This window comes from Dipodomys spectabilis, unplaced genomic scaffold (genome assembly GCF_019054845.1).
Source record: "Dipodomys spectabilis isolate Male_0828 unplaced genomic scaffold, ASM1905484v1 ptg000360l, whole genome shotgun sequence".
Lineage (NCBI taxonomy): Eukaryota > Metazoa > Chordata > Mammalia > Rodentia > Heteromyidae > Dipodomys > Dipodomys spectabilis.
Genome location: NW_024871037.1, coordinates 2,374,078 through 2,401,344, shown reverse-complemented (window position 1 = coordinate 2,401,344; position 27,267 = coordinate 2,374,078). Strand labels below are relative to the sequence as shown.

The following is a 27,267-nucleotide window of genomic DNA, read 5'->3' as shown; positions in this document are numbered from 1 at the left end:
GTTGTGGAGACTGTGATCTTGTTTGGCCACCAGAGCTGATTCTAATTTGCCAGGACTTTTTTTTTTTTTGGTCGGTCATGAGGCCTGGGGCCTGAACTCTGTGCTTGGGCGCTGTCCCTCAGCTCACAGCTAGCACTACCGCTTGAGCCACAGTGCCACTTCTGGCCTTTTCTGCTTATGTGGTGCTAAGGAATCGAACCCAGGGCCTCATGCATGCAAGGCAAGCACTCTACTACTGAGCCAACTTCCCTGTCCTGCCAAGACTTTTTATTAAGTGCCATTTTAAAGACTTTCTATGTTAAAGAAGTAAAAACAGAACCAAAAATTCCTTATACTTTCCTTTGTCTAAATTAAGTTTAGCATGGACTTTGATCTGGCTCATTGATTATTGTTGAAATTATTTGTGTCTGCTTAATTTTCTTGCTTTTGTTTCTTTTGTATCTTTGATTACAAAATAATCTTCATTAAGTTCTTTTTTTGCATACTTTAAGCTTTTTATTGTTGCTGTTCTTGTCTAGGTGCATTTAATTAGGCATTTCTTATATCAAAAATACTTTTCAAATATTTTTTGAGAGTCTAAAGGAATTTTATGTTCTCTTTATTTACTGATTTGGAATTCTGCCACATGACCAACATACTTTGTTCTTTGTAAAGCCGCATTACCTTTTTGTTCTGAAGCTTTTTGGTTTAAAGGCTTAATATTAGAAAAGAAAACAAAAAACTTGGCCTAGCACCCATGTCTCATGTCTGTAATCCTGACTGCTCAGGAGGTCGAGATCTGAGGATCATGGTTCCAAGCCAGCCTGGGCAGGAAAGTCTATGAGACACTTATCTCTCTAGTTAACCACCAAAACCAAACCAAACAAAAAACACAAATGGAGCTGTGGCCCTGACTCAAAGCCCCAGGATGGCACCCCCACCCCCAAAAAAGTATCATCTGTAAAAATATAAACCCATCCTCTTTTTGGGGGTGTGTGCTGGTGTAGGGCTTGGCTTTTCTGCTCACACTGGTACTGTATCACGTGAGCTAAGCCTCCACGTGCAGCTCTTTTGCTGGTTAATTGCAGATAAAGTCTGGACTTTTCTGTCTGGCCTTACAATTTCAATCCTAGGTCTCAGCCTCTTGAGTAGCTAGGATTACAGAGGTGAGACACCACCCAGCTCTTTATTTATTTTTTAATGCTTTTATAACACAAAGGAATGGCTTCTGGGCCTTAGTACCTTGAAGTTGGAAGATTCGTTAGCATTCAGCTGGCTGGGAGCCTTCTGCTCTACTTGGATAGGAATCATGGGTAGAAGAGGAGAAGCTCCTGGAGCTATTCTGGGCCCTCAGCATGTTGTTGTAGTCCTTAGCAAGTAGCACCTGAAGGATGACTGGAGACTGCAGTAGGTCTTTAGCTTTGGTGAAGGTCTGTAAAAAGTGTGCAGCTTCTGCACCTCAGGGGTTAGGTCCCAGGGCACTTGACTTTAGAAGCCCCGGGTCTATATTTCCTTCTTTCTGGCTCCCTAGCCTTTTCTCCTGACTTTCTTTAGCCTCAGCTCTCATTTTCTGTCTACTTTGACTGTTCCTCATTGTGTCTGCCATTTGTGCCTCCTGTTGCTCCTACTGTGGGCATTGTCGCTTTGCTGCTGGATGGTGGCTCTGGGAGGTCCGCAGTCACTATTGCTGCCATCACCATCAGCTCCCCAGTCAGCTGCCTCGGCCACGGCTGCTGTCGCCGCCACGGCTTGTACTTGTTCCTCTTTACATCTTCACAGCTCATCTGCTCTACGAATGAAGGAAATTAAAATAGACGAAGACCACGAGAGAGAAGTCTTTACAGGTCCAAATGTTACAATACCGGTAGTTGGGGGAGTGTAAGAGCACAGGAGAGTGTCTTTTGGCTGACTCATAAAGTGAGGTGAACCAGCCTTGCTTATATTACAGCCAGGAAAGGGGATGTGGCAAGGTTGTCTCCACCAATTATGACCATTCCTTCATCCAAATGAAGGACTGTTGGCACCAGTCATGCCACGTTAAGGGCCCTGACCTGTCATCAGTTATGGTAGTCTGTTACACAAGTAAAGGGTTTGTTTGCATCAGTCACCAGCCTCCCTACTGGGCCATAGTAGGAAGTGCTGCTGCTGCTGCGGTCTGGATGGAAATGGCTGTAGAGTCATAAAAGTTCACTGTCTTGTGAAGGTAGAAAATATGGTTCCTTTGGGAACTGGAGTTGTACTTCATCATGTAGCTTCCTCGACATGTTTGTGGAGTGCTCATGGAAGCTGATGCTGGCTTGAGGGCAGTCTGGCTGGCTGCTTGGCTGATGGTACTTTGCTCAAGGGCGCTGGGACACCAGAAAAGGATCTAACAGCTGTCAGTTAGGGAATGAAGTCTTCTCAGTCCTCAACCTCATAGTTTATGTTAAGAAAAAGTAAAAAATAAAAGCAGGGTGCTGGTGGTTCCCTCTTGTAATCCTAGCTACTGAGAAGGCTAAGTTCGTCTGACAGTCATGGTTTGAAGCCAGCCTGGGCAGGAAAGGCGATGAGACTCTACCTCCAATTAACCACCTAACAAATAGAAGTGGAGCTGTGACTTAAAGTGGGAGAGCACTAGCCTTGGGCAAAAAAGCTCAGCAGTAGTGCCCAGGCCCTAAGTTCAAGCCCTACAACTGACTTTAAAAAAAAAACGAAAAAGCAGCCGGGTACCAGTGGCTCACGCCTGTAATCCTAACTGCTCAGGAGGCTGAGATCTGAGGATCACAGTTCAAAGCCAGCCCAGGCAGGAAAGTCCATGAGACTTTTATCTCCAATAAACCACTAGAAAACCGGAAGTGGCACTGTGGCTCAAGTGGTAGAGCACCCGCCTTGAGCTGAAGAGTGCAAGGACAGCGCTTAAGCCCAGAGTTCAAGCCCCATGACCGACAACAACAAAAAAAGCATAAATAAAAAGGCTTATTAAAGGCTTAACATTAACAATATTTAACAGCTTGACTCCTGCCCCAGTGCCTCAAATAGAGATGGCTCCCTGCTGTCTGATGTGTCAGATCTTATTTCTCAGGCAATAATCCTTCCCTTGAATCAGGAAGATATTTGGAGAGAGAAAAAAATCTTTATTTCAGTATTGAAATTTGAAGTAAACTGGGCAATCGGCCTTTTTTTTTTTTTTTTGGCAGTACTAGAGTCTGAACTCAGGTCCTTTGTACTTGCTAGACCACTTGCTGCTTTACCAGTGATCCACACCTCCAGGTTATTTTTGAGATAGGCTCATACCTGGACTCTGATCCATGTATCTTTTTTTTTCCCCCCCTTTGGTCATGGGGCTTGAACTCTGGGCTTGAGCACTATCCCTGCATTCTTTAGCTCAAGGCGAGCACTCAAGCTACAACGCCACTACTACGGGTTTTCTAGTGGTTTAGTAGAGATAAGAGTCTCATGGACTTTCCTGCCCGGGCTGGCTTTGAACCATGATCCTCAGATCTCAGCCTCTTGCGTAGCTAGGATTACAGGCATGAGCCACCAGCGTCCGGCTGATCCATGTATCTTAAGCTGCCCATTGTAGCTGGCATGAAAGGCATACACTACCATGCCCAGTTGAGATCTATGATCTTTCATTCCCAGGCTGCAATCTTTTAATCTCTACTTCCCAAGCAGCTAGGATTATAGGTATGTACCACCAGTGCCTTCCAGATAATTGCCTTTTTAATAGCTGTAACATACTATAACTCTAAAATAAAATCCCTGGAGAATTTAGAAGGGTTCTGAGCACTAGGAATAAAGATGAGGGAGCCCCAGGAGACTGACTTGCTAGATTTTTTTTTTCCCCCCAAGACAAGGTCTCACTATGTAGTCTCCCAAATACTGCGATTATACGTGTGCACCACCATCTTAGTTTGCCAGATGTTGCTTTTGTGTGTGTGTGTGTGTGTGTGTGTGTGGCACTGGGGTTTGAACTCTGGGTCCTGTACTTGCTAGGAAGGCACCCTGCCACTTGAACCATTTCATCAGCCATTACCAGACATTTCAATTCCTTTTTCCTCTTTCGTTTTCCTTAGGACCAAATAATAAGCTGAGCAAGCTCTGACCATTGGCCTTCCACTCACCAGGATCTTCTACCTAGCTCTCTCTTTGTGGCCCATGTGCTGCATCCTTAGCCGTCAGTGTGCAACCGGCCCCCAACGCAATGTGTGTTTGTCAAACCATGGAAGTGGGGCAGTATGGCAAGAACGCAGGTCGGGCCGGAAACCGGGGAGTCCTCCTGGAGCCCTTCATCCACCAGGTGGGCGGACACAGCAGCATGATGCGCTACGACGACCACACTGTGTGCAAGCCCCTCATCTCCCGGGAACAGCGCTTCTACGAGTCCCTCCCTCCTGAGATGAAAGAGTTTACCCCTGAATACAAAGGTTAGTCGCTCGGCATTTCCATGAGAGTAGCAAGTTTGTTTGGGTTTATGGTTTCTTGGCTCGGTTGTCCTGGTTTTGTCATGTGATTGTGGGTCTGTGTGCTGTACAAAATGAGTGCTGACAGTCTCCCAACTCCTAGGACGGTTTGTGTTGAGATTTAGTGACTGACTGTTTTGTTTTTTATCAACAGGAGTGGTCTCAGTCTGTTTTGAGGGGGATAGTGATGGTTACATCAACTTGGTGGCCTACCCTTACGTGGAGAGTGAGACTGTGGAGCAGGATGACACACCCGATCGGGAGCAACCTCGGCGCAAACACTCCCGCCGGAGCCTGCATCGTTCAGGTAGTGGCAGTGACCACAAGGAGGAGAAAGCCAGCCTGTCCCTTGAGACCTCTGAGAGGTGAGAGAAGGGGGAGCAAAGGTGCAGGTGCATGTCTAATTCTGAGGACATAAGCGCGCAGAGGCAAGCGCACCACCAAGATACCAAAGCACACAAAATGCAGTGCCCTAGAGAATTGAGTATCTATCCATACAATGCGCAGAGATGTGCTTAGCATGAACCTAAGATATGGATGGAAACATCCAATGTCCATCAGCTGGTGAATGGATGAAAAAATATTATGGAATATTATCCATCCATTAAAAAAAGGATTGGAGTACTGATACGCTACAACATGAACAGATCTTGAAAGCAGTAAGTAAAGGAAGATAGACACAACACCACATTCTACTGTATGATTGTTTATTTAAAAAGATTAGGAGCCGGGCGCTGGTGGCTCACGCCTGTAATCCTAGCTACTCAGGAGGCTGAGATCTGAGGATCGCGGTTCAAAGCCAGCCCGGGCAGTAGAGACCGTGAGACTCCTATCTCCAATAAACCACCAGAAAACCGGAAGTGGTGCTGTAGCTCAAGTGGTAGAGCGCTCGCCTTGAGCTGAAGAGCTGAGGGACAGTGCCCAGGCCCAGAGTTCAAGCCCCATGACCGACAAAAAAAAAAATAAAAAAAATAAAATAAAAAGATTAGGAAGCCAGGCTCTGGTGGTTTATGCCTGTAATCATAGCTACTCAAGAGGCTTTCGATCTGAGGATCATAGTTTAAAGCCATCCTGGGTATGAAAGTCCATGAGACTCTTATATCCAGTGAACCACAGAAAATTGGAAGTGGCTCTGTGGCTCAAAGTGTTAGCCTTGAGCAAAAAAGCTCAGGGATAGTGCCCAGGCCCTGAGTTCAAGTCCCACTACTGAAAATAAATAAATAAATAAAATAATTAGGACAGGCAAACCCATATATAAAAAGAGCAGGCGAATGTTAGCTTTCTGTTGGTAAAGGATCATTGGAATTACTTGCTTTTGGGGTGAAAAAATGATTCTGAAAATTACAAACTTGTGAATATCCATACCGAAGGGAAAAAAAATCCCACTAAATGGTTAAAAAAAAATCATGTGGACTAACAATAAATAATATGAGTTTCCAAAAGCAAAGTGAAATAAAAATTATACAGTTAATTTTATTCAAAAAGTCTTAGCGAATAAAGTGTTCTGCGATGTGTTTGGAAGTTGAATTTAGGGTGTGCACTGTGGGTGTAGCTCAGTGGTAGAATGCTTGCCTGGCATACATGGAGCCACCGTGGGTTCCATACCTAGCACTGAAAAAAAAAAAGTGATAAAGTTGAAATTGGGCATTTTCTTACACGTTAGATGTGGTAGTGGGTTCAGTTCCTTGATCCATACTGCCCATCCTAGCTCTCAGAGCCTTTTCAGGACCAAAGCATCCTGGCGTTCTTACTCCCACCAGGAAGAGGTCCCTTGTATCAAGAAGACAGTGCCCTACTTCATACAGAGTCCATGTGACTCGTCCCACAGTTCTGGAGGGCAGAGTGGCATTTGATAACTGCTGTTGCGCTGCCCCGCTGCTCTGAGCCACAGGCTTGCTCCACAGTTCTAGGGCATGTGGCTTCGGCAGTGGTGTGCTGTTGTAGGCTTACCAGTGTGAAAACTAGCAATGCCAGTTACTTCCAAAGGTTTTTGTTGGAGCATAACAAAATTGTGATAGTTTCACTGTTTTCATTTGGAGTCATCTTTCTGTCAAAACCTCTTGGTTTGATTTATTTCCAGAATAAAATTCTCTTCTTCTAATGGCTTTCCAGCAAACCTTACTTAGATAAACAAAGGTACTGGCCTACTCAGGGTAGTCCATCTTGACTTTTTTTTTTAAGTTGTAGCAAGGATTTATTTTAGTATGACAGAATTGAAGTAGGGAGAAGCATTTCCTCCTCATCACAAAGGAAATGGAATTACTATTTTGTTTGTTTGTTTTTTTTGCTGTTTTCCTCTTTCTACAAAGCATTGATGCAGATTGACATTTGTAAGCATGATAGCATATACTTAAAAAAAATTGTATTAAAGGAAGATCTCCTAAATGTTGTAGACCAAAACAGGACAGTTATTCCCATCCTTAACAAGAACATTCCATGCTCTACCCTGTGTATTTATTGTGAATCTACATCTTGCCTTGTATAGTTTTTGTCATATGAATGTTTATCATGTAATTTTATACAAATAATTATTTTTTCAGGCAGTTTTCAGAGACACAAGAGCACTACTCCAGATTATTGTCTCACGTATCTGGGCCTCTGTGCCACCTGTTAGCAGAGCCTGAAGGAGGCAGGTTAGACTTGATCTGACCCTCCTCTCCCCCGTCTCCCTGATGATCACTGGCCTAAGTCCCTTAGTGATGTGTGTGTGTGTGCGTGTGTGTGTTCTTCCTTTCTAGCTCCCAGGAGGCAAAGAGTCCAAAGGTGGAGCTACACAGCCACTCAGATGTCCCTTTCCAGATGCTAGATGGCAACAGTGGTGTGAGTTCTGAGAAGATCAGCCATAACCCCTGGAGCCTGCGCTGTCACAAACAGCAGCTGAGCCGCATGCGCTCAGAGTCCAAGGACCGAAAGCTCTACAGTATCCTTGTCAGCTCTCCTTCAGTAGTGCTTTCAGGTCTCTGGAGCCTGTGTCATGGCTATCTCTGGACCCTGACTGAAGTTCTCTTCATTTAATAGATTTTTCATCTTCTTTATCTTAGTGTGTGTGTGTGTGTGTGTGTGTGTGTGTGTGTGTGTGTGTGTGTGTGTGTGTGTGTGTGTGTGTGTGTGTGTGTGTGTTCGTTCATGTGTTTGTTCTGGCACTTGAACTCGGAGCCTTGTGAATAGCTTTTTCATTTAAGGCTAGCATTTTTATCCCTTGAGCCACATCTCCACTTCCAGCTTTTTGCTGGTTAATTGGTAAGGAGAGAATCATTGACTTTTATGCGCAGGCTGGCATCAAAGGGTACTACTCAGATCTCAGCCTCCTGAATAGTTAAGATAATGAGCATCAGCACCAGTACCCAGCCTTTTTCTTACTTTGATTACTGTAGTTTTTATTTATTTATTTATTTTTATTTTGCCTTTTTGATATGGTAAGAATGAAGCTTAAAATTTGGTGGTCTGTAACAGTGCTGTGGGATATTTTTAAATGGTCCACTAGTTTGAAACTCTGAGAAAATGTCAATATTAAATTCTAAAAAAAATGTTTTTTGGTGCTTGAGATTGAACCCAGGGCCTTCTGCATGTTGAACACTGAGATACACCCACAACCTTTTTTTCTTTAGTTATTTTTCTGGTAGGATCTGTGTCTTTGCCCAGAGCATTCTCAAACCATAGTCTTCCTACCTACTGCCTCCTGAGTATTTGGGGTCACTGGAGTACATCACTATGCCTGACTTAACTGCTTTTTCTTCCCTTCCCCTTCCTTTTCTTCCCTTCCCTCTTCTCCCTCCCCTCACTGCCTTCTCGCTTCCCTCCCTCCCTCCCTCTTCTCTTCGATGGTAGTAAAGTTTAAACTCACAGCCTGCTATGCAGGTCCTCTACCACTTGAACCATATCCCCAGCCCTCTGGCTTAGTTATTAAGATATGGAGTCTTACTCCTAGGCAGGCTTCCAACCTCTATCCTCTCAATCTGCCTCTCAAGAAGGCATGAACCACTGTGCCCAACTCCAAGATATTTATTTATTTATAGATATTTTAAGTCAAGCATTTTCTAAAATTTTCAATTATGACCATTAGAATTTAGTTTGCTTTTAAAAAAAAATCATGGGGCTTAAACTTGGGGCCTAGGTGCTGTACCTGAGCTTTTTTGCTAAAGGCTAGCATTCTGCTACTTTAAGCCATAGCTCCACTTCCAGTTTTCTGGGGGTTAATGGAAGATAAGAGTCTCATGTACTTTCCTGCCTGGGCTGGCTTTGAATCATGATCCTCAGATCTCAGCCTCCTGAGTAGCTAGGATGACAGGCGTGAGCTACCAGCTCCTGTCATGATTTACTCATTTTTGTAGTAGTGCTGTAAAGATGTTTCACTCATTTCTTAGGCCTGTGTAAAGTTCTGGCTTAAGGAGGGCAGGTTGACTGATGGTGGCAGGATGTAGCAAAATCTGCCAAATCTTCTTTATTGCCTACAAAGAAGACCTAAATAGGGGCTGGGAAGGTGGCTCAGTGGTAGAGCGCTTGCCTTGCATGCATAAGGCCCTGGGTTTGATTCCTCAGCACCACATAAGCAAAAAGAAAAAAGCCGGAAGTGGTGCTGTGACTCAAGTGGTAGAGCGCTAGCCTTGAGCTGAAGAGCTGAGGGACAGCGCCCAGGCCCAGAGTTCAGGTTCCACAACCAGACCAAAAAAAAAAAAAAAAAAAGAAGACCTAAATAATCAAAATAAGTTAAAGAGATCAGTAGGGCTGGACACTGGTAGTTCATGTCTAGATGTTGGTGTGCGTCTAAGTATATAATTGTTTTAACCACAAAATTTGTTGAGAAATTAAAGCCAGAGGTGTGAAATGCTCATTTAAGAGTCTGAGGTAAATCTAGTTTGTGTTAAACTTCGTTGTGCTTTTTTGGGCGGGATGTACAATGAGTTTTGTTGTCATTCTTCTTGACTGTGGCCCAGAATTCCTCCTACTTGAGAATGTGGTACACCACTTCAAGTACCCCTGTGTACTGGACTTGAAGATGGGCACTCGGCAGCATGGAGATGACGCATCTGCTGAGAAAGCAGCCCGGCAGATGAGGAAGTGCGAGCAGAGCACATCTGCTACGCTGGGGGTCAGGGTCTGTGGCATGCAGGTAAGTCGCCAGCACGTGAAAGCCTAGCGCTGCCACTTGCATGTTTTAGGTTGGGCCCATACCTGCCTGCCACCCATGCCAAGTGTCCTGGCCCCACTCTTCCAGAGGCTCCTCGAGAGGGTGAGTTCCCCACAGGGTGCTGAGTATGTCCTTGTAGATAGGATCCCTGAGTCCTGCAGTCTTACCTGTTGACAGATGCAGATTTGGCAGGTGCATATTTGTTGTGAGAGCTTGACCTGGGGACAAGTTAAGCCTTGCCGGTCAGCAGCTAGTAAAGACTCTAGCTGAAGCCAGACACCCATGGCTCATACCTATAGTCCTAGCTACTCAGGAGGCTGAGCTCCAAGGATGGAGCTTGAAGCCAGCCCAGACAGGAAAGTCTGAGAGAGAGACTCTCATCTCCAGTTAACCACCAAAAAGCTGAAAGTGGATCTGGCTCAAGTGGTAGAAGGCTAGCCTTGAGTGAAAAAGGTCAGAGCACCCAGGCTCTGAATTTAAGCCCTAGTACTGGCATGAAAAAAAAAACAAAACAGTCTAGTAAGTGAGCCCCACAGCAGCTTAGAGTAGGACTTCAAAGATAAAGGCTTTAGGCCAGTGCTGGCCTGTGTAATTGTGATGGGAAAACCCTGGGTAAATGTAGCCTACGCCTGTTCCAGTGGAGGAGCTGCAGGGCCAAGATTGGTGGTACTCACCCTGTTTGTCTCCTGGAATTTCAGGTGTACCAGCTGGATACAGGCCATTACCTCTGCAGGAACAAGTACTATGGCCGTGGGCTCTCCATTGAAGGCTTCCGCAATGCCCTCTATCAGTACCTACATAATGGCCTGGACCTGAGACGTGACCTCTTTGAGCCTATCCTGAGCAAACTGCGGGGCCTCAAAGCTGTGCTGGAGCGGCAGGCCTCCTACCGCTTCTACTCCAGTTCTCTGCTTGTCATCTATGATGGCAAGGAATGCCGATCTGAGCTGCGTCTCAAGCACCCGGACATGGGGCTCTCTGAGGTGGCACCACTCTGTGGCCCCAGTACCAGCCCCAGCAGCACCAACCCTGAGGCTGGCCTCTCCTCTCCACCCAAAGTGGATGTCCGCATGATTGACTTTGCACACAGCACGTTCAAGGGCTTCCGGGATGACCCCACTGTGCATGATGGGCCAGACAGAGGCTACGTGTTTGGCCTGGAGAATCTCATCAGCATCATGGAACAGATGCGGGACGAGAACCAGTAGGCCCAGTCTTGGGCTCCCAGGACCCCTTCCTCTCCACCCGCAGGCAGGGACCATTGCTCTGAACTTGCCGTGAGGACACACAGACTTGCTTTTAAAGGGTTATATTTCTCTTTGGTGTAAACTAAAAGAAATGTTTTTAGCTGTAGCCTGGAATCCATATATATAAAGTGAAGGAGGGCAGAAAACATCCGTCCTCTCAGCCAGGCTCCTCAGCTCGGTGGCTCTGATTGCTGTGTCCAGGCTGACTTAGGAAAGAAGAGGTGCCCCTGGTGGGCTTGGCAGCAGAGACAGGATACCCTTGGACTTTGGTTCCTCTTGCCTAGTCTTTGGGGGTCTGTGGTTGCAGGGCCCTGCTGCTGCTGAAGCCCTGGGCTGGCACAGGGTCCTTCCATTTCTTGTTTCTCAGAAGTAGAGGGGACCGGGGAGCCTATCTCTTGTAGGCTTGCCAGTCTCATGTTGTTGGTGTCAGCTAGCTCTTGAACAGAGGCCCTCAGGATACCCCAGGGCGAACTACAAAGCTGGACCCATCCTTAGGTCCGATCTTGGTATGGGGCTGGATTTATGAAACTGAGCTGAAGCCAACTGACAAGAGGGCAAGCCTGGGGTTCCTTAGCCACCAACTGGCTCATGAACCTGTTCCTCCTCTGCCCCACAGCCCCAGCCAGCCTTTCTCACCAAGATCTCTTGCTAAGAGAGGCTACTCCCTCCTGCCCCACGGGGACACAGCTCTGTTTTCCGAGGAGAGTTGGTGTCCCCGTAGGTCTCAGGGCCTCTAGGGGCTCTGGCCCAGACAGTATTTCAGTTCTTGTGCTTGTGGATGGGAGTCTCCCTCCGTCCCTCCATCTAGTTTGGGCAGCTGTGCTGCCTGTGGATGGGCTGCTTCTCCTAGGGCTCAAGGGCTGTGGTCCGCTCAGGGTTGTACACTTCCCCAGGCCAAGCTCAAAGCAGGAGCCCATTGTGGGGAGCATTCCAAGCCCTGAGCTTGGAAAGGGAGAACTTTAACCTTGTCTGCTTTTAAGACATCGGGCCCTGGTGCAAGTGCCCAGATTCTGCTAATGGGAGCTTTGTCTGCTTAATCCTAGTCAGTTTGTTCATTTGTCCACCTGCCAGCCCCCTTCTCATGGGGAGCCTTCCCTTAGGGTGTAGCCTTGCTTGTTAGTATATATTGATTTCCGTCATGCTTTCCTCAGCAAAATACTCCTGTTTCTGATGTGAGTGAGCTTTTGCCCCTATGCCCTTCCTCAGAAGATACCACCTTTTTATAAAGTCCTGGTAACAGAATGAATTGCAGGTAAAGTTTCCCTGCTTACTTAACACCTTCCCTATGGGTTTGGAGTATGGCTTTCAGTAGTGATGGTGGGACAGTGAAAATTCAAGGAGCGATCTTATCCCATGGTTCTAGTCTTTTTTTTTTTTTTTTGCTGCCAGCCCTTTTGTGACAAAACCTGCTGTCTGTAACACAGGCAACAGTGGCTACACTACACTCAGCCATTGTCAAGGTTAGCACCCTCCAAGCCTAGGGCCACTGTCTCACTTTGACATGTCCCTGTTTGGGCATTCAAGGTAAGCCTGCCAGCCTGTGTCTGTGAGAGGCATTGGTAAATGATGGACAAATTCTTCAGTCCGTACAGATCCATCCTTGACTGATTCAATCTCTTGGACTTCAGACTCCCCTGTCAGTGGTGGGCAGGTTCCCATTGCTTGGGCCTGGGAGGTACAGCTTTGTCTTTTTGTCTACACTAAGGAAGAGCTGCTGCCTTCCCATCCCCTGTGGCTGAAGCCACAGAATGATAAGGCAGAGAAGACAGTTGTTACTTCCCTGGCAGGATAGAGGATAAGTTTGCCTTATCCACTGGAGATAGCTGGGGATGTGCTGTGCCTCCTTAAAATCGGGGAGCAGATGCTGCCCCATTCTGTGCTGGTCATAGTAAGAGAAGCTATACTCACTTATTCTGCCTTTGGGATTCACTGCTTTTCTCCAGGACAGGACCCCACTTTTCAGCACTTTTGATACCTGGTGATGCAGCCTTGTTGATTTGCTGGGTGGTGGCAAATGTGTGGGCACACATTTTCTGCCACTGCTTACTTGCTCTCTGATCCAGGCTACAGCCTTGTCCCTTCCAGGGCCTGCTTTCCCAGCCCCAAATTGGGACCAAAGTGCAACTCGGGATCATGGGCTGGGGAGCCCAGGTCACCCATGCAAGTTTTCCGGAAGCCCCTGCCGACACCAGTCCAGCGTGAGGGGAATGGGGTAGGGTAGGTGGTGCTTACAGGGGGATGGGACCAGTAGTAGCAACTTGCCAGGGACCCCCCCACCTCGGCCAGTGGAATGGGGGTGGGGATTTTAGCGCCGCTCGCGCTCGCTCCTGGCCACGTGCACGTTTCCTGGATGCAGATTGCACTGAACTTTGCAGCTGTACAATGTGGTTATGTCGGGGGGTGGGGGGAGGAGAGCCCTGGGAAGGACCTGGTCCTTTTGCTTCTCGGGGGAAATGTAAGACCTCGCTCCCTGCTTCTCTTTCCTGGAAGCTAAGCCTGTCCCGCCGTCCGTCCGCGCCCGTAGGCCTGCACCCGGATACTCCTCGTGGCTTCGGTTGCGTTTAGGCACAGTTGTGTTTCCTCCAGATCTTGGAGGGGGGTTCGGGCGGAGCCTACCCCTTTCTGTACATCTAGTGCTGCCCGCCCGCTTGTGTCTGAGGTCGTATACGTCCAAATAAAACCGCTAGAAACTGAAGTTTGTTCGGGTTTTTGTAAAAATCCCACAGCTTCCGGGTGGGCTGGTTCAGAACCACCGGCAGCCCGGGCGAGCCGCCTCCCGGAGCCGGGGAGCCTGGGCGAGGCCCTGGCTGGCTGGCTGGGGCCGGAAGCTGCCGCGCGTGGCCGCAGAACCCGGCCTCAGCCTTGGCGCCAGCTCCGCCTTCGGATGCACCAATGAGCAGCTGACCCGCGGGTTCATCCCGGTCCCCACGGCAACCGGGAGCGTTCGCGTTTTCATTGGCTACGTCTGCAGCCACGCTGCGCTCGCAGATCCGGCGCCGGCGGCTGTGCCACGTAGGCGGCATCCGATTGGCTCGTCCGGATTACGTCACTGCCCGCGCCGCGTCCGGCCGAAGTTCCGGGCTAGCGTCGCTTTCGGGGTGCTGGCGGCCGTGCCCCGCGTCCGGACTGACCCGGAGGACGAGCCGGGACTCGAGTTGTTCTGTCTAACTGGTAAGAGGAACAGGTCCGAGCACGGCGGCGAAAGTTGCTCGGCCGAGGCCGACCGAACGGGCTCAGGCACCTTGGCGTCCGGGACCCCATCCCACCGCCCGCAGGCGCCATGAAGGCTCTCATCCTGGTGGGCGGCTACGGGACGCGGCTACGGCCGCTGACGTTGAGCACCCCGAAACCACTGGTGGACTTCTGCAATAAGCCCATCTTGCTGCACCAAGTAGAGGCGCTTGCAGCGGTAAGGCTCGGGGTCTGACCTGGTGGGAAGAGCGACGAACGGCGCCTGGAAATGAGGGGTGTACCCCCGTACCTTCCGCCTGGAGCCTGTCTGAGTCTCGTTCTGTTCGACAGGCAGGCGTGGACCACGTGATCCTGGCCGTGAGCTACATGTCACAGGTGCTGGAGAAGGAAATGAAGGCTCAGGAGCAGAGGGTGAGTCACGGACCCAGCCCTTTCCCTTGGTCTCTGCTCAGCTTCAATCCTTGAAGGGCGAACCTCATGGGGTGGCTTTTTCCTTCCAGCTGGGAATCCGAATCTCCATGTCCCATGAAGAGGAACCTTTGGGAACAGGTCAGTGCAGACAGGGAGACGACTTGGATAGGGTTTAAGGCTAGGCAGAAGATATGATCTAGCCTGGAATGGGGTCTGCTAAGTCTGGGATTCAGGTTCTCAGCCCCCCAGCAAGCTGATGATCTGCTCCTTTCAGCTGGACCCCTAGCACTAGCCCGAGACCTGCTCTGTGAGACTTCAGACCCTTTCTTCGTCCTCAACAGTGATGTCATTTGTGATTTTCCCTTTCAAGCTATGGTGCAGTTTCATCGGCACCATGGCCAGGAGGGCACCATTTTGGTAAGGGACTAAGTTTTCCTTCTCCTTTGTCATTCTCACTTTCAGTGCCCTAGCCTTGAACACTCTCAGTATGTTGTTGAGGGTGTGTGTGTGTGTAGAGACCTGCATTATGTTTTTAAAGGTGTTTAGGACAGGGTCCTTAAGAGGATAGTGAATATCAAGGCTCATTACTAGGCTTGTGGTCCCCCTGTGTTCAGGTGACCAAGGTGGAGGAACCTTCCAAGTATGGTGTGGTGGTATGTGAGGCTGACACGGGTCGCATTCACCGGTTTGTGGAGAAGCCACAGGTATTTGTGTCGAATAAGATCAACGCAGGCATGTACATCCTGAGCCCTGCTGTGTTGCGACGCATCCAGGTATATATAGGAGGCAGCTGCGTGGTGGTTTAGGGTAGAGTGGGCCTCTGCTGCCATGACTCTGCTCACAAGCTGCCTACTCCCACAGCTGCAGCCAACTTCCATTGAGAAGGAGGTCTTCCCTGTTATGGCCAAGGAAGGGCAGCTATATGCAATGGAGCTGCAGGGTGAGTCAAGGAGGTCCTCAGGGTGGGGGTGGTCTGTGGCTGGCTCTTAGCCTCCTGATGTGTCCTTTACAGGCTTTTGGATGGACATTGGGCAACCCAAGGATTTCCTCACCGGCATGTGCCTCTTCTTGCAATCAGTGAGACAGAAGCAACCAGACCGGCTGTGCTCAGGCCCTGGCATTGTGGGCAATGTGCTTGTGGTAAGGCCCTTGCCCAGATCATGAATCCTCTCAGCTTTAGGAAGCAAATGGCACACTTCTATTTATTTAGTGCCAGTCCTGGGGCTTGAACTCAGAGCCTGGGCAAAACCAAGATATGAATCCCCTTAGATTTAGAAAGCAAATGCTTTTATTTATTTAGTGCCCGTCCTGCAACTTGAACTCGGGGCCTGGGCACTGTCCCTGGGCATCTTTTGCTCAGAGCTAGCACTCAACCACTTGAGCCACAGCCCTGCTTTCACCTTTTTTTTTTGGTAGTTTATTGGGGACAAGTGTCTCACGAACTTTCCTGCCAGGGCTGGCTTCAACCCACAATCCTCAGGTTTCAGCCTCCTGATTAGGATTACAGGCAGGAGGCACCTGCAGCCAGCTAAGTGGCCCACTTTTATCTCCCCATGAATCTCAGGACCCAAGTGCCCGGATTGGCCAGAACTGCAGCATTGGCCCCAATGTGAGCCTGGGTCCTGGCGTGGTGGTGGAGGATGGTGTGTGCATACGGCGGTGCACGGTGCTTCGGGATGCCCATATCCGCTCCCACTCCTGGCTAGAGTCATGTATTGTGGGCTGGCGCTGTCGTGTTGGCCAGTGGGTAAGTCTCAGGCTAGACCAGGTTGGGGAGGTGGGCAGGGAATATGTCTGCCTGACTGACAGGCTTACTTTCCCCCCCTCCCCTCCCCGAGGTGCGCATGGAGAACGTAACAGTGCTGGGTGAGGATGTCATAGTTAACGATGAACTCTACCTCAATGGAGCCAGTGTGCTGCCCCACAAGTCTATTGGTGAATCAGTGCCCGAGCCTCGTATCATCATGTGAGGGAGTATGTGGGGGCTGGCTGAGAGCCCCCACTTCCTTGTCAGCAGGGGGAGGCACTGTCATGACACAGCAGAAGGCCCTGGACTTGTGTCTGGGGAGGACTGGATGAGGCGGCACCCATGGGACACCTGCCTTCCTTCTCATGTGGACAGAAACTGGCAGGGTACCTGCTGGGCACTCCCCACAAACCCCTCTCCCTCAAAAAGGGCCGGGGTCAGGGTTGTATGGAATAATAATTTAATGTTCACTGCACCCCTGACTGAAAGTCAAGCTCAGGCATAATTAGGGCCGTGGCTGGGGTTCCACTGAGGCTGCTCGCAGGTAAGGAGGCGGATGGGCGGGATGAGGGCCATGGGGACAGAGCCAAGGGAGCTCTTAAACAGGGCTCGGCCTGGGTGGGTTCAGGGGTGGAAGCTGGTCTGTAAGCTGTGTGCATTAGGCAACCTAGGCAGCTGAGGTGGTGCTTGTGCTGGCTCCCTTGTCCCAGTCCTCTACAGACACGATGGTGGCTTTGCAGAAGAAGCAGTCCTTGTTGTTCATCAGGTGCTGGTTGATGCAGGCTCTACAACAGGAGGGACGAGGGCTGCCCAGGGTGTTCCCATGGCCCCAACCCGACTCCAGGGGGCCCACTTACTTGCAAGACTTATGGCCACAGGGCTGGAACACAGCAGAGATGGGGTGGGCATAGCAGATTGGGCAGAGATCCTCCTCGCTGGTGGGCTACAGGGAGGAGCGAAGGGTAGGGTGGTGGGCTGGATATCTATGCGTGTGTGTGTGTGTGTGTGTGTGTGTGCGCGCGCGCGCGCGCACACATGTCTTAAAAGTGGCATGGAGAGCTGGGAAGGTGGCTCAGTGGTAGAGTGCTTGCCTTGCATGCATGAGGCCCTGGGTTCCATTCCTCAGCACCACATAAGAAAAAAATCCCTTAGTCTGTGGGCAGTTGTCTCCACTGAGCTGTAGCCCACGCTGACCACCAAGTAGAGTAGCTAGAGTAGCTAAAAACCATGGGCTGGGAAGTTGGCTGGGAAGTTGGCTCAGTGGTAGAGCGCTTGCCTTGCATGCCTGCGGCCTGGGTTCGATTCCTCAGCACCACATAAGCAAAAAAAAAAATCCCTCCTCTTAGTCTGTGGGCAGGTGCCTCCACTGAGCTGCAGCCCACGCTGACCACCAAGTAGAGTAGCTAAAAACCATGGGCTGGGATAGTTGGCTCAGTGGTAGAGCGCTTGCCTTGCATGCCTGAGGCCCTGGGTTCGATTCCTCAGCACCACATAAGCAAAAGGAAAAAAGCCGGAAGTGGTGCTGTGGCTCAAGTGGTAGAGCTGAGGGACAGCACCCAGGCCCAGAGTTCAGGCCCCACGACCGGACCCTCCCCCCCACACCAAAAATAAAGCGGCATGGAGCTGGGCGCTCTGCTCACCAGGGATGCAGCCGCGGCCTGGGCAGATGCAGCTGTCAGGTGTGCCAGCATCTGTTCCACTTGGGCCAGCTCCTCAGCGCTGATATAATCGGTATCTGGGTTAGTGGTAGGTGGTGTCAGGCTCCATGTGGCCTCTTGAATATTCCCAGCCTGGGAGTTTGCTGTGCTGGAGGGTCCTGAATCCAGCCAATCCCAAACGTCTTCCCTAACCCACGCCTGCCCACTTACAGCTCTGCAGGGAGAAGCGCTTCCGGTCAGGGGCAGGCAAGGTGGTGCCAGGCGCTGGGGGCTCTGGCTGCCCCAGGAGATAGCATATGGAACGGAGCTGGAAGCAGGGATCAGCCAGGAGCACTGACGTGGCTCTCTCTGTCCTATGTAGGGGAGGGTTGCAAGGGTTGTCAAAAAGCTTGGGGGTCTGCCTGAAAGTTAAGTCCTGGATCCCAGTGAGATCCCATACAGCCCAGATCAAAAGCCCAGAATACGAGACACCAGAGCACCATCACCTAACAAAGAGCAGCATGAAGACAGTCTCCCTAGAGTCCCCTTTTTAGCTGAGATGGAAGGCAGCTGGCCCCTGTGGGAACCCTTTCTGGTGACCAAGCATGGGGAAAGCCGATGCCCCGCCCTCTTGCGGCAGTAGCCAATAGGCGCCAGGTCCACGCCCCTAGGCCGTCCCCGGGGTGAGGGCTCCGGGCGCGCGCGGCTGGAGCGGAGCGCAGCCCGCCTCACAGCCCATCCACACCGAGAGGAGCCTGCCGTTCTCCCCTAGCCATGGGCCACCCAGAGGCGAGCGGAGCTGGCCAGAGCAGCAGTGGGTGAGTGTGGAGCCGGGGGTCCGCTCCTCCCGGGGTCGCCGCCATGGTCTGGCTGGCGCCGCTGGGCGCCCTGCTGTGCGCGCTGCGCCCGGGGTCGGGCGCCGCGGACCCCGAGGTCCTCCCGCCCGCGCTGCCCCGCCGCTGCCCCGCTCCGTGCGTCTGTGCCGCGGACGTGCTGAGCTGCGCCGGCCTCGGGCTGGGGGACCCGCCGGCCGCCCTACCTCCCACCGCCGCCGACCTCGACCTGAGCCACAACGGGCTCCGGCGCCTGCGCCCCGGCTGGCTGGCCCCGCTCCCGCGGCTGCGCGCGCTGCGCCTGGGCCACAACCGGCTGGACGCCCTGGGGCGCCACGTCTTCGCCAACGCCAGCGGCCTGACGCTGCTGGACCTGTCCTCCAACGCGCTGCGCGCGCTGGGGCGCCACGACCTGGACGGGCTCGGGGCGCTGGAGCGGCTGCTGCTCTTCAACAACTGCCTGGTGCACCTGGACGCGCGCAGCTTCCACGGCCTGCCCGCGCTGCGCCACCTGTACCTGGGCTCCAACGAGCTCGCCTCCTTTTCCTTCGATCACCTGCACGGCCTGGGCCCCGCGCACCTGCGCACGCTGGACCTGTCCTCCAACCAGCTGGGGCCGCTCTCGGTCCCCGAGCTGGCGGCCCTGCCCACCTTCCTCAAGAACGGCCTCTACCTGCACGACAACCCGCTGCCCTGCGACTGCCGCCTCTACCACCTGCTGCGGCGCTGGCGCCAGCGGGGCCTGGGCGCCGTGCGCGACTTCGCCCGCCAGTACACCTGCCTGGCCTTCCCCGTGCCCGGCTCCCAAGTGCGCTTCTTTGAGCACAGCCGCGTCTTTGAGAACTGCTCGGCGGCCTCGCTTCCCAACCTGGAGCAGCCGGAAGAGCAGCTGGACACGCAGGTGGGTCGGTCCCTGAGGCTTTACTGCAACACCAGCGCCCCGGCTGTGCGCATTGCCTGGGTGTCGCCCCAGAATGAGCTGCTCGTGGCTCCCGGATCTCGCGATGGCAGCATCGTGGTGCTGGCCGACGGCAGCTTAGCCATCGCCAAAGTACAGCAGCGACACGCGGGGGTCTTCGTGTGCCTGGCCAGCGGGCCCCACCTGCACCACAACCAGACGCTAGAGTACAACGTGAGCGTGCACTTCCCCCGCCCCGAGCCCGAGGCTTTCAACACCGGCTTCACCACCCTCCTCGGCTGTGCCGTGGGCCTGGTGCTGGTGCTCCTCTACTTGTTCGCGCCGCCCTGCAGGGCTTGCGGCCGCCGCTGCCACACCTGCCGCCGCCGCTGGCCGCGCACACCCAGCCCGCTCCAGGAGCTGAGCGCCCAGTCCTCCATGCTCAGCACCACGCCGCCAGACGCACCCAGCCGGAAGGCTAGTGTCCACAAACATGTGGTCTTCCTGGAACCCAGCCGGAGAGGCCTCAATGGGCGTGTGCAGCTGGCAGTGGCCGAGGACTTCGATCTCTGCAACACTGTGGACCTGCCACTCAAGGCTGGCTCTGAGACGGCCAGCTCCACAGGCTCAGAGGGCCTCATGATGACTCAGTCTGCCTGAGGCCCCCCGGCCCCGCCCATAGCCCTCCTGCTTGCCCTCCTCCCTAGTCCAGAGCATTGCCAGGTGCTGGGGGCGAAGCCCTACAAACCTGCTCCTATATAGGCCTTAACCTCAATCAACCCACTGGTAATGGGGTTGAGGTCCCCAACTTGCCTCCTGCTCTGCCTAGCACGAGACCTCAAGGCCCACAGCTTAGCATAGGGCCCACTAGTGCCTGCTTTCCCTTAGGACCTCCTAGCGCTTAGGTGTGGGGTGAGGGCTGGGGAATAAGCATTTCTCCTAAGAGCCCCGGGACCGCCATCTTCAGGCCGAGGCAGATGTCAAGGAATGGATTCACATTACCTTCTCCTCCAACCATGTCCCAGAGGGCAGGAGAAAAGGAGGAGGGCTCAGAAAATCCGCACTCTCCCCAGGTGGAAGGAGAAAACAAGCCCTCCCTCTAGTGAACGAGCCCCGTCTCCAGTCTGCAAACCTTCCAGTCTGCAAGCACAATGCTTCACGTGCAGGCTGGGGGGCAAGCGTGAGTCAGGCACACTTCCAAGAGACCCCTGGGGGATCCAGCCTTAGCCTGAACCAGAGGGACCCTGCTCTCCGGCAGGCCCTCTGAGGGCAGTAAAAAGCCTGGCAAGCGTAGAAAACGAAGAGAGCCTTAGCTGGAACTCAATGTCCCCAGAGGACAGGAGCCTCTTAAGGACTGGCATTAGTCTCAGCCTAATAGCTAAGGCGGTGTCCTGGCTCCACAGGCATCTTAGCATCCCCACTGCAGGGGCCCCTCAGGTGTCAGGGCTGAGCTGGGGATCCCCATGGTTACCCCAGGCCACGCTGTTAACGGTGTTTCCCAATAAAGACTGTCCGTGCGCATCACTGGAGCCTTCACAGACACAGGGAGCGTTGTGTGCTCAGCTTTTGATCCAGCTGTGTTGCCCTGGCCATGACAGGCTACCACCCACACACGCACACACACATGCATGCATGCACACACGCGTGAATGTGCCCAGTCCCGATCCCTTAGTAGAGGCACAGCCTCACAAGCTAAGACACACCCTCCCACTCCGCAGCTGCTTCTAGCGCCAATTTAGGCAGTTCACAGGCCACCACTGGTCCACCGCCTCCTAGTTACTGAGATCCAGTCTCTAGGCACCTCAGGCCCTGCCCTGTCCCCCCTCAAAAGGCAACTCTAGCTCCCCTGCGAGCCAGCAGCTCCCAGCACTTACTCCGAGGCTGAATCGTGCACCAGAAGTCGCACCAGAATGCCTGTCACTGCCACCAGGATAGGATAGTGGTCCACGCTCTCCAGGCCTAAGGGGGGGGAAGGAGGCTGCACCATTCACATGCTTCATGCCAGGGGCTTCCAGGCCTGGCTGATGCCATCCACCCTTCCCACTGTCCTTCCTTCAGTAGGTCAAGTTGAGGCTGGGAGTGGGAAGCGATGGGCGCAGGACCAAGGCCCGTGGTGTGCGGGAACACAGAGCAGTTAGATCCTTACCGGGCAGCCGCAGTGTGACCACACGGTCAAAGAGGTTCCTCTCTGCCGTCACTCGGTTCAGCACCTGGTTCAGCAGCTGTGAGGGCGGGAGCCTGATGGTGGATGGGCGAGCTCACCACTGGAGCCTCGCCCCTCCCTCCTCCCCCCCCCCCCAGGGTTCCCCCTCACTGCCCAGATGGACACACCTGTGCCAGACGCCGCAGGAGCATCTCAGAGGCAGGCTGGGCCCAATCGAGGAATATCTCAGGCACCAGTGTGATGGTCATTTCCAAGACTCGCAGCAGGCTGACCGACAGGTCAAAGCAGGTGGCGCAGACCTTGAGCTGCCGGCTGTCCACGAAGTTCCGCTCCAGGCGTTCAGCAGCCTGCTGGATCTGAGCAGCCAGCAGGTAGACAGGCAAGCGTCAGAGGCCTAGCTGCCCTGCAGGGCTCTATGCTTGGATCCCAGCCCCGCCGTGGCCTGCCGTGGCCCACCTCCTGGATCATGCCGATGAACTCAGAGAAGGCCCAGTTAAGCTGGTTGAGGACGCTGTTGAGGAAGCTGGGGGCCACGTCAGGACCCTGCCTCAGCAGATCTGCCATGTGTTGCTGCAGCAGGACAGAGGGGCAGGGCTCTGGGAGGGGAGGGGGGAAGCAGCATTAGCAGGCCTGTTTATCTGTCTTCATCCATTGAGTATAAAGACAGAAAGATGGCCAGGCTCATGCCCGCCATCCTAGCTACTCAGGAGGCTGAGATCAGAGAATCGCAGTTCAGTCAGACCAGGCAGCGAAGTTCATGAGACTCTTCTCTCCAACTAACCACCCAAAAAGCCGGAAGTGGAGCCGTGGCTCAAGTGGTAGAGCACTAGCCTTGAGCAAAAGAAACCCAGAGAGCGCGCCCTGGCCCCGAGTTCAGCCCTGGAACCAGCACCAAAACTAAAAATAAAATAGATGGCTCTCTGGAAACACAAATCATGGAGAACAGGGTGTCAAACTGCCCAGGGGTTAGAACTAAAGCTGTTTCCTCCTCCAGGCAACCGTAGGGTGGGAGGTGTTTCCTATTCCCCGTGTCACAGCTGCAGCCTGACCCCCAGCAAGCTCTGGGCCCCACACCCCAAAAGACAGGGTCAGACATAGCCAGGACTTAGACCCTTCTCCACTAGCGTCAAGACCAGCTTCTTCAAGAGGGTAGTCTGAGCCCTGCTGTCCTCTACTGTCCTCTGCTGCCCTTGGCATTTGGCCCAGATGGTGGGCGCCAAGTCTGGGCTGGCGGGCGGTGGTAACCAGAGCTCTCTGATGCGAATCAATAGTTCCTGCAGCCACAGGATGGTATCTGGCCCCGGTGCCCCTCTCCACTTGCAGCTCAGTTCTGTCCTCGAGGTAGAGGACAGAAGCATTTGGCAAAGGCTTGTGGGAATTGCACAAGGCATTTAGCCTCTCCCGGGACAATCCTGCAGCTCAAAACACTGCCAGCAAGGGCAAAGCACTCTGTGTGCGCCTTCAGTCATGTGTAGCAGGGTTTCTGCAAATCGCACATCGCCAAGCCTTGGGCCCGGTACAGGCCCTCAAACGCACAAGACTGGAGGAGGAGAGGTACTCTGCTCGCAGCCCAGTACTCCACTCCAGGAAGCCTTAGGAGTGCCCTCTGAGGGCTTTGAACAATTTCCACTACCTGTCTTGACTCGAAGATCCCAGGCCTAAAAACCAAGCCCTGAGTCTGGCACCAGTCAATTAAAAAACAACAAAACACTGTTCTCAACTAAGACTGGAAGTATACAGGACGACAGACAGTTGTCTCCCCAAATGAATAGCCAGCTTCTTTTCATTGATACCTTGGGGATAAGATTAAAATTTTGGAAGCTGGGTGCTAGTGGCTCACACCTATAACCCCTAGCTATTCAGGAGGCTGAGATCTGAAGATCACAGTTCAAAGCCAGCCTGAGCAGCAAAGTCCATGAGACTCCAATTAACTCCCAGAAAACTGAAAATGGAGCCACCCAAATCTGTCTTGCCTGGTGGTGGCTCAGATGTCACCAACTTCGATACTCACTCTGGAGGCTGGGCAAGTTGGCATCTTCTGGTTTGGTTTTCAGCAGATGGGGCAGCCGGGTGTAGCGGTACCCAAACCCACAGCCCTGGGAGTGGAGAGAGCGAGAGTTGATTGGGGGGGAGGGCAAGGCACCCTTTCTGCACTGGCCCCAACCTCTGCCTTAGGTCAGGCTTACCCTCCAGAGCCGCACCAGGATCCAGTTGGTCTGAGCCCAAGGCCGCTGCTCATAGGGGGCCAGGAGGTTCCTCACCATGGCGATGCGCCTGACGGGAAAGGGCAGGGACAGACTCAGGGCGAGTGTGGGGACAGGGCTCTGCAAGATGGGGTGCCTCCCCCGTGCTGGATCCTTCCCTACTCATACTCACTGCTCCTCAGGGATGCGCTCCACAGCCCGCAGCGAGTGTGGGTAGCACACGTAGCTGGCCAGGGCCTGCATCAGCGAGTCTCGGATATCTGCAGGGAGAAGCTTATGTCTCAGCAGGTAATCAGCCTGAACCTTAGCCCACGCCTCACACCACATGGCTGTCAATTTGCATGGAAATCAATCTTCTAGACAGGCCAGGCCATCCTTGTCCCCTCGGGCCCTCACCGGTGCCCACGATGCGCGTGTCGGCAAAGTGCTTGGCCAGGATGGCTGCCAGTCGTGTCAGGGTCTCTTCATAGCCTGCAAAGGTGGGCAGTGAAAACAGCTGCAGGATGGGGGACTCCAGGAATAAACACATCCCTTGGCAGTGGGGAGGGACGGTAGGGGGGCTTGGGTATGTGGCCCTAGAACTGGCTCCTGGGACCAGTCTGGACTCATGTTGGTATCTAGGGACATCAGTCAAGGCATTCACTAACAGCTGAGGAAGAGCCAATCAATGCTCAGATTCATTGTGGGAAGAAGCGGGCAGGAAGGTCCTAGCCAGAGCCTTGACCTAGCCTCTCACCCATCTTGGTACATAGTGGATGACCCAGCATAGCTCTCAGTCCCCATAGCTGTTTTTAAAGACAAAGCCAGCCAAGCACCCGTGGCTCACACCTGTCATCCTTGCTACTCAGGAGGCTGAGACCTGAGGATCTCAGTTCAAACCGAGGGGCCTGCAGCCCACGGGGACTAGGCAGCTCCTCAGCAGAATCGAGAGAAGGGAGGGTCGGTGTCCACACCTATCTGCGCTCCTTCCAGGACCCAGGAAAAAACTGCTCTGTCTGTGGCTACAGGCACCAGACCAGGGACAAAGACTTGCTTGGTGCTTCTGGGGTATGGGGGTCAGGGTTCTGCGGGGGGGGGGGGGATTGTTATCTGCTCCCCTCACCTGGGAGCTCCTCCATGCTGTGTACAGGGCCAAAGTAATTCTTGAGGGCACTGTAGCTGTTGATGGCCACGTTCAGGTAGAACTCGGGCATGAAAGCGAAGAGCGAGCCGGTCCGGTCCCCGTGCTCAATGGTCCGCAGGCAGACGCGCAGCAGCCAGTAGATGTCCAGCATTTTCTCCTGCAGGAGGCACACAAGGTGCTGCTGCTGGGCGGGTCACTGGAAGGGTCACGGGGACATGTTCTGGCCTGGGGAATCAGGAAGGCCTCCCAGGACAGTGACGTCAGAACTGACGCCCCGAGTCCAGCAAGGGTGACGCGGTGGCGGAGGCAGGAGCCATGAGACCTTTCCACAGGAGGCTGCTGAGAGCAGCGCTGCGACCCGCCCACAGCTCAAGCTCGCAACAGGATGATGCCATCAGACCGCCCAGAGCTCAAGCTCGCAAGAGGATGATGCCATGGGGGGGGGGGGGGGAGGGGAGAGGAGGTTATGTTTAGGAGGTGGCAGGGCCTCCATGCAGATCAAAGGTGCTTAGAGGCTGGGCGAGGGTGGCTCACGCCTGTCATCCTAGCTACTCAGGAGGCTGAGCTCTGAGGATCTCAGTGGGAAGCTAGAAAAGGCAAGAAAGGCTGGGAGACTCTAATCTTCCATGAACCACAGAAAACTGGCGCTGTGGCTCAAGGGGTAGAACACTAGCCTTGAGCAAAAGAGCTCAGGGACAGAGCCCAGGCCCAGAGTTCAAGCCCCATGACCAGAAAAAGACACAGGTAAAGGCGATGATAGGGACCTGAAGGGACAGGTGTAGAGTCCGGGAAAGGTCTCAGACACTTCCTCTGGGAAACATTTCTGAAAGCAGATGGATGAATGGCTACTGAAGATGCAAAAGAAAGGACTAGGCATGATGGCTCATCCTTATAGTTTTGGGGAGCAGAGAGAACTGAGGTTCAGGTTTTCTGTTTCTGTGCTTATGCCAGGCTTGAACTCAGGACCTTAGGCTCTCAGTCTGCTTTCTCGCTCACGGCTGGTACTCTACCACTTGAGCCATGCCTCCAGTCCACAAGACCTTCATGTCAATCAATCACCACGTGGGGCAGCTTGTGCCTGTGATGTCAGCTGTGAAGGAGCCTTAGGTAAAAACATTGTAATCTGAGGCTATCCCCCAACAAAAACAGAAGACCCAATCTGAAATAATAACTAAAGCAAAACAGGCCTAGGAGTGTGGCTCAAGTGGTAGAGTGCCTGCCTAGCAAGCATGAAGCCCTGAATTGAAATCCCAGTACCATCAAAAAAAAAAAAAAAAGGCAGTTCAATATAATAAAAGCTATGTATGAAAAGCCTGCGTGTAACATCATACTCAACAGCAAAAGCTTGGAATTGAGGATATGACGAGGAAGCCTGAGTTTTACCCATTTCTACTCAACAGAGTACCCAGAACAAATTAGACAAGAAAGAGAAACAAAAGGCATTTGAATGGGAAAGGAAAGTGGCAAGTTTGAGCTCAAAGCTTGCAAACACAGTCTTATGTGTAGAAAACCCTAAAGATTAAGAACACAAGCAGTTAGAATAAACCAGGAAGAGACGGCAGGATAGAGATATGAGCTTCAATCGTCTAGTTGTTGGGAGGCGCAAGGCCAAGAAGAAAACAGATACCCTAACACGGGCAACTGCTTACAGCCCCTGGGGCTCCATGAGTGGGCTGGGCAGGCAGGGAAAGGAAACTAGGGAGGAGGGGGGTCAGGTCTTTCTGGTTCCTGCTGTGTGTCTCCTGTGTTTGAGATTGCATTTGGCACAGGTGAACCTCTGGGTATGTGTTATTAAATGAATCAGCTGCTGAAGAGTGGATGAAGCACAGGGAAGTCCACACAGCCCTGGTTGGTTTAGGAGAGATCGAAGAGCCCCTCAACAAAGAAGAGGCAGGTAGACACTGCCCCATGATTTGGAGGGTACTGAAGGTCTAGAAAAAGATCCCCATTTAGCTGGGTGCTGGTGGCTCCCGCCTGTCATCCTAGCTACTCAGGAGGCTGAGATCTGAGGATCACAATTCAAAGCCAGCCCAGGCAGGAAAGTCTGTGAGGCTCTTACCTCCAATGAACCACCAGAAAACTGGAAGTGGCGCTGTGGCTCAAAGTGCTAGACTGCTAGCCTGAGCTTTAAAAAGCTCAGACAGGGCCCAGGCCCTGAGTTCAAGCCCCATGACAAGGAAAGGGAGGGGAAGGGAGGGGAACGGAGGGGAGGGGAGGGGAGGGGAGGATCTTAGGGGGTGTACAGGGGCATCCAGGGTCCTG

General features: G+C 52.7%; 4 protein-coding genes across 8 annotated transcripts in view; 3 read left to right on the top strand and 1 right to left on the bottom strand.

Annotated features, from left to right (window-relative positions):
* Ip6k1 (inositol hexakisphosphate kinase 1) overlaps positions 1-13,491 on the top strand; it is a 28,205-nt gene extending 14,714 nt beyond the window's left edge. The window contains exons 2-7 of one of the 2 annotated variants that reach the window (XM_042665970.1): positions 4,035-4,385; positions 4,576-4,786; positions 6,962-7,054; positions 7,160-7,341; positions 9,356-9,531; positions 10,248-13,491. In XM_042665970.1, the coding sequence (XP_042521904.1) occupies positions 4,163-4,385; positions 4,576-4,786; positions 6,962-7,054; positions 7,160-7,341; positions 9,356-9,531; positions 10,248-10,757 (1,395 nt within the window). In that variant the 5' untranslated portion in view covers positions 4,035-4,162 and the 3' untranslated portion in view covers positions 10,758-13,491. The remainder of the gene's footprint in view (positions 1-4,034; positions 4,386-4,575; positions 4,787-6,961; positions 7,055-7,159; positions 7,342-9,355; positions 9,532-10,247) is intronic. The other variant, XM_042665971.1, reaches the window with a different exon arrangement.
* A 378-nt stretch (positions 13,492-13,869) lies between these two features.
* On the top strand, positions 13,870-16,619 carry Gmppb (GDP-mannose pyrophosphorylase B). Of its 2 annotated transcripts, none has more exons than XM_042665972.1 (9): positions 13,870-14,205; positions 14,319-14,399; positions 14,489-14,537; positions 14,674-14,816; positions 15,014-15,172; positions 15,261-15,339; positions 15,412-15,539; positions 15,964-16,146; positions 16,238-16,619. In XM_042665972.1, exons 1-9 carry the CDS (start codon positions 14,077-14,079, stop codon positions 16,367-16,369), a joined length of 1,083 nt encoding a protein of 360 aa, XP_042521906.1. In that variant the 5' UTR covers positions 13,870-14,076; the 3' UTR covers positions 16,370-16,619. The 2 variants fall into 2 exon arrangements, with proteins under 2 accessions (XP_042521906.1, XP_042521907.1); XM_042665973.1 differs by having other exon boundaries at positions 14,122-14,205; positions 14,323-14,399.
* Positions 16,590-27,267, bottom strand: part of Rnf123 (ring finger protein 123) — a 28,968-nt gene continuing 18,290 nt past the window's right edge. For 2 of the 3 annotated variants that reach the window (XM_042665965.1, XM_042665966.1), the window contains exons 27-39: positions 24,985-25,162; positions 24,279-24,353; positions 24,055-24,142; positions 23,865-23,952; positions 23,690-23,774; positions 22,135-22,274; positions 21,846-22,034; positions 21,661-21,736; positions 21,389-21,473; positions 18,015-18,157; positions 17,787-17,881; positions 17,004-17,089; positions 16,590-16,931 (exon numbers count right to left, since the gene is read on the bottom strand). In XM_042665965.1, coding sequence (XP_042521899.1) covers positions 16,814-16,931; positions 17,004-17,089; positions 17,787-17,881; positions 18,015-18,157; positions 21,389-21,473; positions 21,661-21,736; positions 21,846-22,034; positions 22,135-22,274; positions 23,690-23,774; positions 23,865-23,952; positions 24,055-24,142; positions 24,279-24,353; positions 24,985-25,162 — 1,446 coding nt within the window. In that variant the 3' untranslated portion in view covers positions 16,590-16,813. Of the gene's footprint in view, positions 16,932-17,003; positions 17,090-17,786; positions 17,882-18,014; positions 18,158-21,388; positions 21,474-21,660; positions 21,753-21,845; positions 22,035-22,134; positions 22,275-23,689; positions 23,775-23,864; positions 23,953-24,054; positions 24,143-24,278; positions 24,354-24,984; positions 25,163-27,267 lie in introns of those variants that run through there. The other variant, XM_042665967.1, reaches the window with a different exon arrangement.
* On the top strand, positions 18,645-21,050 carry Amigo3 (adhesion molecule with Ig like domain 3). Its single transcript, XM_042665968.1, has one exon. It carries the CDS (start codon positions 18,645-18,647, stop codon positions 20,172-20,174), a length of 1,530 nt encoding a protein of 509 aa, XP_042521902.1. The 3' UTR covers positions 20,175-21,050.